Raw genomic sequence first — 14,299 nt, forward strand, 5'->3', positions numbered from 1 at the left:
CAGTATTTTGTTATGGTAGCCCAAGCTGACTAATAAACCCACCCCTAGTTTTTTCATTTTTAAAGTTTTCAGTAGTCTAAAGAGACTACTTAAATACTATCCTGAGATACAGTGATTCAGAGAACTTAAATATGACTATAAAAACTTTACAATGAGAAACTATTTTTACTGGCATTGTTTTCTTTTTTTTGGTTAACCCTTATCCAAGGATATTTTTTTCCATTAGTTTTTTTTCTTGTCAACTCCACAAAAAATGTCAATATTACTATACGACAATTGAAAAACAAAAAGAAAAGTTAGCTGTCCCAGAGGGCATGAAGTCGTAACTCATTAGCACTTTTAATTGCATTTCCCTATTGATAAATGATGCTGAGCATCTTTTTCACGCTATTTGTGTATCTTCCTGGAGAACTCTAGTTAGATCCTTTGCCCCTTTTTAATTGGGCTGTTTGTCTACTTTTTTACTGAGTTGCAAGAATTCTTCACATATTCTAGATACAACTGCTCTATTGGATATATAATTTGTAAATATTTTCTCTTATTTTATGGGTTGTCTTTTCACTTTCCAATGGTGTCCTTTAAAGCAAAAATGTTTTAATTCTGATAAAATCCAATTTATCTACTTTTTAAAAATTTCTGGTTGTTTTTTTTAATATGTTTGTATTGATTAGAGAGAGAAAGGGAGACAGAGAGAGAGAGAGAAACATCAATGGGACTCATTGATAACCTGTCTCCCGCATGCCCCCTACTGGGCATCGAGCCTGAAACCTGGGCATATACCCTGACCAGGAACTGAACTATGTTCATGGGTCAACAGCCACTGAGCCTTGCTGGCCAGGCAAATTTATCTACTTTTTCTTTTGTTGCTTGTGCTTTTGGTGTCATAGCTAACATACCATTGCTTAATCCAATGTCAAGTTTATGCCTATGTTTTTGTCTAAGAGTTTTAGCTCTTACATTTAGGTCCTTGATCCACTTTTAGTTACTTTTCTACATGGTGTGAAGTAGGTATCTTTTAAATGTTTAAAGGCTAGAATTGGCATTGCTCTTTACTCTTATTTCTCCAACATTCCATCTCATCAACCATCTAACAGAGTTTAAAAACTCAGACTCTGAAGTCAAATGTCTCATGACCGTAAGCAAAATACCTGACCTCTCTGGGCCTTAATTTACTTGTCTATAAAATGAAAATATAATAATTCTTACCTCAAAGGTGAGGATTAAATGCATCAACTACATCAATATCTGAGTAGAGTGCATGCAATATAGTAAGCACTTAATAGAGTTCAACTATTATTACTTTCTAACTATCACTCAGGTTTGGCAACTCTCTCCAGTTTCAAACCTACTCTCTTACTTTAGGCCACCCATCATTTCGTACTTAGATTATAAATCCTACTTTCTTAAATGATTTTCCTGCCTCTAATCTTGTCCTCCTCCAAGAGTTCAGAGTACTCTGCTCTGAACGCATAATGGCCATTCTAAAGTGCTTATTTGATCACATATCAATCTCCTGCATTTGAAAAATTAGCTCCCTGATGCCTCTAGAACAAAGTAAAAATTCTTAATAACTGAGATATGAAGACTTCCAGGTTTGGCTGCTATTTACCTCTTTAACCTAATCTCTTCATACTACCCCCACCTGGAGCCATGATTTCTTCCACTTCTAGAAGACTGAATAAATCATTCTTATCCTTAAGGGATCAGCATAGACACCACTTTCTCTGAGAAGCCTTTCTAGATGGATCCAAAGCCAGTTCAAGGATAAATACCCCTTCCAGGCACCCTGAGCTTTCCCTTATCAACACACTCATTACACTGTGTAACAATTAACTGTTTTTATTTACATCTATCTGAGACTTGGTGAGGGGTAAGCCCCAATATTTTCATTTATCACTGGTCTCCCTAATGAGTACTACAGTACCAGCTATATGGCAGATATTTAATAAATAATCTTGAATGGAGGAATGGCCTCAAAGGTACACATATCTCAAAGTGGTATTTCCCTCCACTAAAACAAAGCCACACCCATGACTTAATGAATACTAATTTCATGTTCGTACCTGGAAGTTTCAATTAACCATGAATACCATCGTCACAGCTATCATGGTGCACATGTATCTGAACTCTGGTTGACTATTAACTCTCAATATCCCAAGTCAACTATTCAAGATGTTTGGTGTGTTATGTGTACAAAACTCAAGCTACATGAATTTATTTTTCAAGTACTCTATTTTCTAGTCCTTTCACTCTCTGCAAAGAGATGTTTTAGAATTAAATATGAACTTTATACAAACTCCAATCTTTATTAAGAAAATTCAATTTGCCAGGGAATTTTTATATAATTTTACTACTTTATTGATGTTAATGCAGCTTAAAAAAATCACTTTAAAGCTCATAAACTCCTAAAACTCATCACTTAATGCAATAAAAGTCCATCTTATGTCCTACTCTCCTTGCAGTAAAAATATGACTTGGGAATAAAAAGCAGCTTTGCCCGGCCGGGCGTGGCTCAGCGGTTGAGCGTCGACCTAGGATCCAGGTGATAGGGGTTTGATTCAAGTTCAGGGCACATGCCCGGGTTGCGGGCTCGATCAATGACTCTCTCATCATTGATGTTTCTATCTCTGTCTCTCCCTCTCCCTTCCTCTCTCTGAAATCAATAAAGATATTAGAAGAAAAAAAAAAGCAGCCTTATCCCGTAGGAATACAGATAAACTATTTATGGATAAATTAGAGGGAGTGGAAGGTTGGCAAATTCACCTACAAAACCACCTGGATCTGTAGCCTTTTGAGAATGAGGGAGTGTGGTTTCTAATTAGCATTCCAATTTTAGTATTATTAGTCTATACAAATTTTTCATTTATTTTGTCAATTTTACATTTTCTATTTTCCCAGATATAAATCTAGTTTGTTTAGGTTTTTAATGTATTCGTGTATATTCATATGTTATAATTAAAATACTTTATATAGAAAAAAGCTATTGGAAATTACAACCAAACTATAAATTTATGAAATCAAATTTATCTTTGATTTCATACCATGTACCAGTATTTTAGGACAAAATTAGCTGAAAAAATACATACTTCTACCCATACTTCCCCTTGAAAACAATCTACATAAGAAGCTATCAATCTATAAAAGTGATTGGTAAACTTTTTCTTGCTTTCTCCTTGCCAAGGAACCCCATCCAATTTCAATTCTGTTAAAGAGAAATGCTCCCAGGGTGAGCCAGCAAGAATAGTTCATAAGGTTCTATTAAGGAATCAAAGCAGCTAAGGGTTTTCCCCCACCAAATGACTTTATGAGACAGGTATCATTATTATCCTCAATCTTCAGATGAGGAAACTGAGACTTAGAACAGGTTACTCATTCAAGGTCTGGTTTCATAGCCAGGTTTATCTCTCTATATTATTCTGCCTCCAACATACTAAATTGACCAAGACAAAAATATGGCAAATCAAAATATGGAAAATTAGCTATGTCTCCTAGAAGTAATATTATAGATCACCAAAGGAAAATGTCATTTTGTCAACATAATATTCTGGGTTGTGTGTTTTTTAATGAAGGCTGTAATTTGGATATTTTGTCCTACACAGTTACCTATGAAATAACAAATCCCTTGTCTGGATCTTGCAGTATCTGTGCTCCTACCTGACACTGGTTAATGGCTGAATGGTTGCCATGGAATGGAGACTGTCTTTCTTTATCTCGATGATGCCGACTGCTATGTTTACTTCTCTGCAACTGCTGGCGTAATTTTGCAATCTAAAAAGGGGAAACACAATAACTGCGTCAGAGTGATTCCATACTACATAAAACATCCTTGGCTTAATAAGAACCAGTAAAATTCAGCCTTAATAAATGTTCTGAATGTTTAGACCATCTCACAAAATCTGTTTTACTGTAAAAATTTTTTATATACACACATACACACAGGTGTGCACATGAGTTATCTTTTAAAGAGATATTCCAATATTGTTCTGAGCCTTCAAGCCTCTCAACTAAACAAGTGAAATTTTCAGCATTTAGAATAAATTAATTACGGCTTTCACAAAGGATTTAAAAATAATGATAATTATTCTCTCACTACTCTCATAAATCACATTTTATTTAGATTTAGGTTTCTTTATCAAACATACAACCTTCAACAGCTCCAAAAATTAAACAGTATTTAAAAATCAATTCAAGCCACGAAATACATTCACAGGTACAACCTTTAAATAACAAACAAAAACGGTAATCAGAGCATAAGGACATAATCTACTGGCTATACTGGGTTACTGAATTGCAAAACACTACCATTATACATAGAAATAATAAATGTGTATTTATTGTATCACTAAAATGTGTATTTATTATAATATTAATAACTTTCATTTTTAAAAAAGACAGAAAAACACACTATCAGATAAGTAATGAGTCCATTTCTCCACTCAAATCTTTATCCAATTAACATAACTTTTTCTATTGTAATTTCTCAAGTAAACAGAACTGAAAACAAAACAACACACCCACACACAATGGAAACAGACAAAATCCCTGCTGCCCACAACTTCAAGGAACTAGCCAATGAAGGGATCAAGTTTCCACACCCACTTTCCTGGAATCATTTTCCTGACCTCCTTAAGTTGATCTGTACTGCCCCAGGACGCTGAACGCTTATGAGACCCTTTCTTCTTAGCAGAGTATTCTTCGGCCCATGCACTCTCTGTCTATAATGGGAAAAAGAGGGAAGGGGAATTTTAATAAAATAGTTAATCATTTAACAATAACGTATACCACATTTGTGACAACATGGATGGACCTTGAGGACATTATGCTAAATGAAATGTCAGACAGAGAAAGACAAATACTGTATGTGGAATCTAAAAAACAAAACAAAATACCAAACACACAAAGAGAGGTCAGATTTGTGGTTACCAGAGCCAGGGGGTGGGTTGGTGGGGGAATTGGATGAAGGTGCTCAAAAGGTATAAACTTACAATTATAAGATAAATAAGTACTGGAGATGTAATGGTGGTTATAATTACCATTGTTGTATGGTATATATAAAAGTTGCTAAGAGTAGATCCTAAAAGTTTTCATCACAAAGAAAAAAAAATTTTTTTTATAACTATATGAGTGGTGGGTGTTAACTAAATTTATTGGGGTAATCATTTCGCAGCACATCTAAGTTAAGTCATTATGCTATACATCTTAAAATTATACAGTGCTGTATGCAAATTACATCTCAGTAAACCTGAAAAATAATTCCCTTTCTAAAAATATATATATACGATATTTTTCTATTATAAAATGCATTCCCATTACAGAAAAATTAGATACTACAAAATAGCCACAATTTTCCCAGCACCAGCTACTTAATTACAGTATTTAGACTATTTCTTGCTTTTCTAACACTAATAAAAATTATTTTTACATAATTATAAGTATAGCACAAATGAATATTGAACAAATGATAAGTGGCAAAAACCAAGACATAAACCTAAGACTCCAGAGTTCATAATTTTAACCTCTATACTATGTCTTCTCTTGCTTTAAACTATTTGCAGAGGATAGCCTCAAAAATGTTAAATCCTTAGTGGTTATGCAAAATCCAGAATATAAAAACAGTGTATCAGAAAAAAAATACAAATGAGTTCTTGACACATGAAAATATGCTCAACTTCCCCCATAATAAGAGACATGCAAGTTAAAACTTCACTGACGATTTGATAATATACAACCTTCTACACAGCTGGTTGTAGTATAAACTGTACAGCCTTTATGGAAGGGGATTCAACAATTGTCAGTAACAAATTCACATACTGTTTGACACAGCAATTGTCTTTTGGTAATTTATCCCGATGATGTACAAACTGTATATCTTTATCACAAAATGATGTATCATATTATTCCTTGTAACACTGTTTTTATAAGTAAAAGATTAGAAGAATGTAAAAAGAGGAATGGCTAAATATATTGTGGTATACCTTTACAACAGAATACTATGCACCCCCAAAAAATGACTAAGGAGGCTGCAGCCAAACTGGCAGAGTAGATAAGTGCAGTACTCGCTACTCGCCTCCTCCCACAACCATATGAATATTACAACTAATATTACAGACAACCATCTTGAGAAGCACCTGAAGTCTAGCTGAACAGAATTAAGAATTAATATGACAAAAATCAACAAGGAAACAGTGACCCTAAATGACACACCAGATCAAATGGATTTAATTGACATTTATTGAACATTTCACCCCAAAGCTGCAGAACATACATTCTTCTCAAGTGCACATGGATATTCTCAAAGATGGACCACATGTTAGGACACAAAACAAGTCTCTACAAGTTCAAGAAGACTGAAATCATATCAAGCATCTTCTCGGATTATAACAGCATGAAACTAGAAATCAATTACAATAAAAACACTTAAAAACATTCAAAAACATGGAGGCTAAATAGCATATTATTAAACAATGAATGGGTTGCCAATGAGATCAAGGAAGAAATAAAAAACTTCCTGGAAACAAATGAAAATGAACAGACAACAACCCAAAATCTATGAGACACAGTGAAAACAGTCCTGAGAGAGAAGTTCATAGCACTACAGGCCTACCTCAAGAAACTCAAAAAATTTCTAATATACTATCTAATCCTACAATTTAAAAGAATTAGAAAGAGAACAACAAGAATAGTCTAGAGTAAGTAGAAGGAAGGAAATAATAAAGATCAGAGCAGAAATAAATGATATAGAGACTGAAAATACAATACGAAATATCAATAAACCAAAAGCTGGTTCTGTGAAAAAAGATAAACAAGATTGATGAACCTTTAGCCAGACTCATCAAGGAACAAAAAGAGGGACCCAAATAAGTAAAATCAGAAATTAAAGCGGTGAAGTAACAACTGATACCACAGAAATGCAAAAGATTGTAAGAAAATACTATGAACAACTCAACTATATGACAACAAGCTGGACAAAATGGACAAATTCCTAGAAAAATAAAATCTTCCAAAACTGAATAAGGCAGAATCAGAAAACCTGCATAGGCCAATAACAACTGATGAAATTGAAGCAGTAATAATAAAAACTCCCAACAAACAAAAGCCCTGGTCTGGACGGCCTCACAGGGGAGTTTAACCAAACATTCGAAGAAGAACTAACACCTATCCTCCTCAAACTATTCCAAAAAATCCAAGAGGAAGGAACACTTCCAAGGTCTTTTTACAAGGCCAGCATTATCATAATTCCAAAACCAGAAAAAGAAACTACAAAGAAAGAGAATTACAGGCCAATATTCCTGATGAACATAGATGCTAAAATCCTCAACAAAATATTAGCAAATTGGATCCAGCAATATATTAAAAAGATCAGCCCTGGCCGGCGTGGCTCAGTAGCTAGAGCATCAGCCTTTGCACTGGAGGTTTCTTGGGTTCGATTCCCTGTAAAGGGCATGTACCTGGGTTGCAGGTCCAATTCCGTCCCCAGTCCAGGCACATGTGGAAGGCAACCAATCGTTGTGTTTCCGTCACATCGGTGTTTCTTTCTCTGTCCCCCCCCCCGCCCCTCCCCTGCACTCTCTCTCAAATCAACAGGAAAAATATCCTCACTCCTTGGGTGAGGATTAAAAATAATAAGATCATATATCATGACCAAGTGGGACTTATCCCAGGGATGCAAGCTGGTACATTATTCACAAATCAATAAATGTGATACATCATATAAACAAATTGAAAGACAAAAATCACATGATCATATCAATAGATGCAGAAAAAGCATTTGATAAAATCGAACGCCCATTTTTGATAAAAACTCTCAGCAAAGTGAGAATAGAGGGATCATACCTCAACATAATAAAGGCCATATATGACAAACCTACACCCAACATCATACTCAATGGGCAAAAACTAAAAGCACTTCCCCTAAGAACAGGAACAAGACAGGGGTGTCCACTTTCACTATTTTTATTCAACATAGTATGGAAGTCCTAGCCACAGCCATCAGAGAAGAAGAAAACATAAAAGGCATCCAAATTGGAAAGGAGGAAATAAAACTGTCATTACTTGCAGATGACATGATATTGTACATAGAAAATCCTTAAGACTCCACCAGAAAAACTACTGGATTTAATAAATGAATTTGGCAAGGCAGCAGGATACAAAATTAACACCCAGAAATTGATGGCATTTTTATACACCAATAACTCTCAGAAAGAGAAACTAAAAAAACAATCCCATTTACCATTGCAACAAAAAAATTAAGATACTTAGGGATAAACTTAACCAAGGAGGTAAAAGGTCTGTACTCAGAAAACTACAGGACATTGCAAAAACAGAGGATGATATAAACAAGTGGAAGAATATACCGTGTACATGGATTAGAAGAATTAACATCATTAAAATGTCCATACTACTCAAAGCAACCTATAAATTCAGTGCAATCCCTATTAAAATACTGATAGCATATTTCACAAATCTAGAACAAATACTTCAAAAATTTATATGGAACCAAAAAAGACCCAGAATACCAAAAGCAATCTTGAGAAAGAAGAACAAAATTGGAGGGATCACAATACCAAATATCAAGTTATACTACCAAGCCACTGTAATTAAAACAGCCTGGTACTTGCACAAGAACAGGCACATAAATCAATGGAACAGAACAGAAAGCCTAGAAATCAACTCAAGCCATTATGCTCAATTAATATTTGACAAAGGAGGCAAAAGCATACAATGGAGTAAAGACAGTCTATTCAATATATGGTGCTGGGAAAATAGGACAGGTACATGCAAAGACATGAAACTAGACCACCAACTTACACTATACACAAGAATAAACTCAAAATGGATAAAAGACTTAAAGTTGTGAAACCATAAAAATTCTAGAAGAAAATGTAGGCAGCAAAATCTCAGACATCTCACATAGCAAAATTTTAACTGATACATCGCCTAGGGCAAGAGAAACAAAGGAAAAAATAAACAAATGGGACTACATCAAAGTAGAAAGCTTCTGCACAGCAAAAGAAACCAGCATCAAAATGAAAAGGGAACCTACTGAATGTGAGAACATATTTGCCCATGATACATCAGATAAGGGGTTAATTTCCAAAATATATAAAGAACTCATACAACTCAACAAAAGACAAACAGTCCAAATAAAAAATGGGCAGAGGGCCTAAACAGACACTTCTACAAAGAGGACATACAAATGGCCAAGAGACATATGAAAAAATGCTCAATATCACTAATCATCAGAGAGATGCAAATTAAAACGACAATGAGATACCACCTCACACCTTCCAGAATGGCTACTTTCAATAAATAAACAAACAACAAAAGTTCAAGAGGATGTGGAGAAAAAGGAACCCTAGTACACTGCTGGTGGGAATGCAGACTGATGCAGCCACTATAGGAAATAGTGTGGAGGTTCCTCAAAAAATTAAATATCGAACTGCCATTTGATCCATAATCCCATTTCTAGGAATATATCCTAAGAATCCCGAAACACCAATAAGAATGAATAGATGCACCCCTATGCTCATCACAACATTATTTACAATAGCTAAGATATGGAAACAGCCCAAGTGCCCATCAGTAAACGAATGGATAAAAAAACTGTGGGACATTTACACCATGGAATACTATGCAGCTGTAAAAAAAGAAGGATCTATTACTCTCTGAGACAGCACTAAGAGACCTCAAGATGATTATGCTAATCGAAATAAGCCAGTCAGAGAAAGACAAATATCACATAATCTCACTTGTATGTGGAATCTAATGAACACAATAAACTGATGAACAAAAGAGAACCAGAGGCATGGAAACATGGAAAAGACTGACAAATCTCAGAGGGAAGGGGGGAGGAGTAGGGCAGGAAGAGATTAACCAAAGAACTTATATGTATAAATGCATTGCACATGAACACAGACAATAGGATGGTGAAGGCCTGGGGCAGGGCAGGAATCGAGTGGTGGGAGTCAAGGGAGAAAAAAGGGGAGGGCATTTGTAACACTCTCAACATTAAAGATTAACAAAAGAATTAATATGATAAAAATTAAAGCCATAAAGATTGTAAAACAAGAAGCTTAACTATATTCATAGGAGACATGTAGTCTATATAACAGGCAACATTTACTCCTATTCCATATGCTCTTATCAGTTCAGAGCCTGCATAGTTTGCAAAGTTTGTTAAAGAACCAAATTAACAATATAATAAACTAATCCAAGACAAAGGACAATGAACTATTTTTACCTTATATAAATTTAAAAATAAATATGAATAGCAGCAAAACCAAATCAAAATAAAACATTCAGTGGATACAACTACATAAAGTAACATTTAGATCTGTACAAGTCAATTAGGAAAACTGCATTTTTGTAGATGTAATGGCTACAAAAGATAACTTTTCAAAGCAAAACCCTGACAGGTTAAATTCAACATCTGATTTGCCAATTAGTTTTTACTGTCTATAATTTTTTTATATGAAAAAGAATTGATTCGTTTGAATATACTTTTAATAAAATATAAAGTTGGATAAATAGAAATTATGTTAACTGTGGTTTTAGAATAATGAAATTAAATTGGTTTACTGGCATTTACTTGGTATAATTTCTTATACATGCTTTAATTTAGAGGTTAAAGTAGAGTAACAAAAACTGAGAAATTAAGAATTTTAGATTACAAATGCAATACAGAGATTTCATGTGAGGCTGACTGTAACTATGGAGGAAAATATGGGGTAAGTATCCCAGAGTCAAGCTTCCCACATCAATATAGTTTACTTGCAAGGTACCATACTGAGTTTGCCTTACCTTCTTAAAGTGGTGGGTTAACATAACGGTCCCAACAGATGAACAGCTGTTACTGCAGGTGAACAGCTGCACATCAGGAACTTGGGTTTTCAATTCAGAATAGGGTGAAGGTGAGAAACAAAGAATTTCACAGGAATTTCTCTTTTGACACCATTAAAGAGCTGTAACTTGATGCTTGTGAATGTCTATATTTGACTAGGAGTCACTGGGAGTTAAAAAGGTCCTCAACAGACTGGCCTATTGAAGATTTCCTATCAAAAAATTGATTGACTGATTTTGTGTATATATTATATTTTTTGTTTGCTCATTAAAAACCTGCTTGTATCAAGCACCTCTTATGCATCACATTTTCTCAGCCCACTTTCACCCCAGCAATTGCAAGACAACAGAACCTAGCTATAGCTGCACTGCATGTCTTTTGCATTGTTGTACTAAGGCTATATGATGTGGTTGGGACACCTGTGAGAAGCTGATGATCATTTGTGGGTGCTCAAAACTGCAAATGTGGGGGAATTAACACCCCAAGCAACAGTCCTTTACTTTTCAAGGGTGGATCAATGAACATTTTGTGCATGTATTCTGGTAACAAAACATTCATTTCTCATAAGAATATACATAGAAATAGAATTGCTGGGTCACAGGTAGTACATATTTTTTCCATTTAATAGATACTGGTAAACAGGTTTTCATAGTGGTTATACCAGTCTATATTTCATCTGTTCCACAAACTCACTCATATTTGGTATTACTAACCCTTTTAATTTTAGCCATTCTTGGGTGGGTGTAGTGTATCTAATTGCTGTTTTGGGGGTTTTTTTAAATCTTTATTGATTTCAGAGAGAGGAAGGGAGAGGGGGAGAGAAAGAGAGAGAAACATCAGTGATGAAAGAGTAGTCATTGATCAGCTAGCTGCCTCCTGCACGCCCCCGAATGGGGATCAAGCCCGTGACCTGGGCATGTGCCCTGACCAAGAATCAAACTGGGAAGTCCTGTATCCTAGGTCAACGCTCAACCACTGAGCCACACCTGGCAGGGCTCTAATTGCTGTTTTTGATTTCTGTTTTCCTGTTGTCTAATGGTACTTAACATATGCCTATTAGCCATTTAGATACACTCTTTTGTGAAGAACCAGTTTAAGTTCTTAGCTGTGGCTGTGTGTGTGTGTGTGTGTGTGTGTGTGTGTGTGTGTGTGTGGTGAGGAAGGGTGTCAGTCTTTTTCTTATTGATTTGAAGTTCTTTATAATTTCTGTATACTAGTCCTTTGTTGAATATATGTATTGTGAATATTTTCTACCAGTCTCTAGTTTACTACTTTTTACTCTTTTAAACTTGTACAGTGATGGAAATAATTTTTCAATGAGATACAATTGATTAATATTGCTCTTTATGACAACTGTTATTTACTCCTGTAAATTATTTACTCCTTTCTCCAAGGTCATGAAATATTCTCCTTAATCTGTGGTACTCAAACCTGAGCGGGCATGAGCAGCATCTGGGAGGTACTTTTAAAATAGTTTTTTTTTACATACCTCCAGAATGTCTAGTTCTTTAGATCAGGAAAGAGGTCTAAGAATTTGCATTTTTTACAGCTTTCAGATGATGCTGATTTTGGTGGCCTGAGGATCACACTTTGAAAACCACTTTACCTTTGAAAAGCTTACTTTTACATTTAGATATACAGTATGCCTGGACTTGATATTTGTGTGTGCTATGAAATGGGGGTAAATTTTAATTTTTTTCAATGGTATAAAATTGACTAATAACAATGATATGCAGCACCAATTATGTTGTAATTTAAATGTCTACATATATACTGATCTGTTGCTGAGCTCATTTTATTCCATTCTTCTGTAAGTCTATCCTTGTGCCAATTTAATGTAATAACGTAATCTAAATTACTATTTTAGATTTAATAAATCTTGATAACCACTGGAGTAACTCTTCCTACTATGTTTTTTTCCACCTTCAAATACATCTTATAAAAGAAGAGGAAAATTACGTTTTTCTTTGGGTATAATAAAGAAAAATCAGAATTTTCTATGTTTTAGAAAACAGAAATGTCATTTTAAATATAAATACTAAGGCAACAATTATTAATAAGAAAATAACACAGAAGTATAGACTCTTTGGAAGTGAAGGGTGACTTACTGTCTCAGAAGTCTAAGTATCTGTAAGACATCTCTGTTTAAAAAAAACAACACATTTCAAAGTCAAGGGGATTTTGAAAGTAAAAATATCCAGTGTATGGGCGAAGTCCTAACCTCCAGTACCTCAGAATGTGACTACACTGAAATAAGGCTTTTAAAGAGATAATTAAATTAAAACAAGGCCCTTAGGATGACCCCCAATCCAATCTGAATGGTATCCTTATCAGAAAAATTTGGACACACAAAGACACCAGGGATAGGTGTGCACAAAGGTAATATGAGCACACAGCAAAAGATGGTCGTCCAAATGCCAAAGTGAGAGACCTCAGGAGAAACCAAACCTGCTGACACCTTGATCTTAAACTTTCATCCTCTAAAACTGTAAGATATAAATTTTTGTTAAGTTTGAGTTACTTAGTCTGTAAGTAGTTATGGCAACCCTAGCAAACCAACAGATCTGGTGCTGGCAAAGTTTTCTTCTAGATGATCAGACATTAAGCAAAGTAGGAAAGTAAACTAGTGTATAACAAGCATTGCAGGATAACTATTAAATATTTAGGCAGCATTTTCAGATCATATTAGGGAAAAATCAAAATCACCTTAAAACAGTTTCTGTGGAGATGACTCTTAAGAACTTTGAGTAAACACATAGCAAAGAGTTTCTTCACCTACTTTCTATATAACAGCCTTGACAACATAAATTAGAAGAAGAAAAAAAGAAAATATTAAATGCACTCTCCCTACAGAGGCACGACAGGTATGTGAATTTTTATCATTATCTAGTGATTGCTAAAATAGGTGAGAACTATTAAGCAGTACAACCAATAAATGTTCTCTGTCCAAGAATCTTCATCAGTTTTTAATTGAAGAGTTAGGTTAGATTTAACACACAGGTGTGTGTGGTTGCTCATTATGTAGGTTTCCTTTTAATCCTTTTGGTATCTTTCTAAATTTCTGAACTAAAAACCACCTGAAATATTCTCATGGATGTACAGGTCTCACTGCCTACGGCTGGCATGATTATCGCAGCCAATATTCTGGTCTCAGATTGACTTAGACCATGTAAGTAGTGCAAAAATACAGTAGATAAAACAGATTTAATTGAGGTTCATTTGATCCCTGTACTTCCCTCACATGAGAATTACTGCAGCCTACATTTGTGGTTTATTTACATGTTTATATCCCTATGGTTTAAGCATCTATATTTTTACCCTATCTAATCTTGGTATTTAGTACAGCCCTTGGTATTTAGTGTACAATGATTGTACCTAAAAAATTACTGAAAACTAAGAAAAATTAACTTAGCTTTAAATTGACTTATATTGTGTTACCTACATCTTTGAGTTTTTTTC

The 14,299-nt window shown here is 34.7% G+C and overlaps 1 protein-coding gene across 2 annotated transcripts in view; it reads right to left on the reverse strand.

Annotated features, from left to right (window-relative positions):
- The window catches only part of FAM117B (family with sequence similarity 117 member B), a 71,599-nt gene that overhangs the window by 17,178 nt on the left and 40,122 nt on the right, over positions 1-14,299 (reverse strand). For both annotated transcript variants that reach the window (XM_081142813.1, XM_081142814.1), the window contains exons 3-4: positions 4,623-4,715; positions 3,655-3,768 (exon numbers count right to left, since the gene is read on the reverse strand). In XM_081142813.1, coding sequence (XP_080998939.1) covers positions 3,655-3,768; positions 4,623-4,715 — 207 coding nt within the window. The remainder of the gene's footprint in view (positions 1-3,654; positions 3,769-4,622; positions 4,716-14,299) is intronic.

This window comes from Miniopterus schreibersii (genome assembly GCF_964146895.1).
Source record: "Miniopterus schreibersii genome assembly, chromosome: 7".
Classification (NCBI taxonomy): domain Eukaryota; kingdom Metazoa; phylum Chordata; class Mammalia; order Chiroptera; family Miniopteridae; genus Miniopterus; species Miniopterus schreibersii.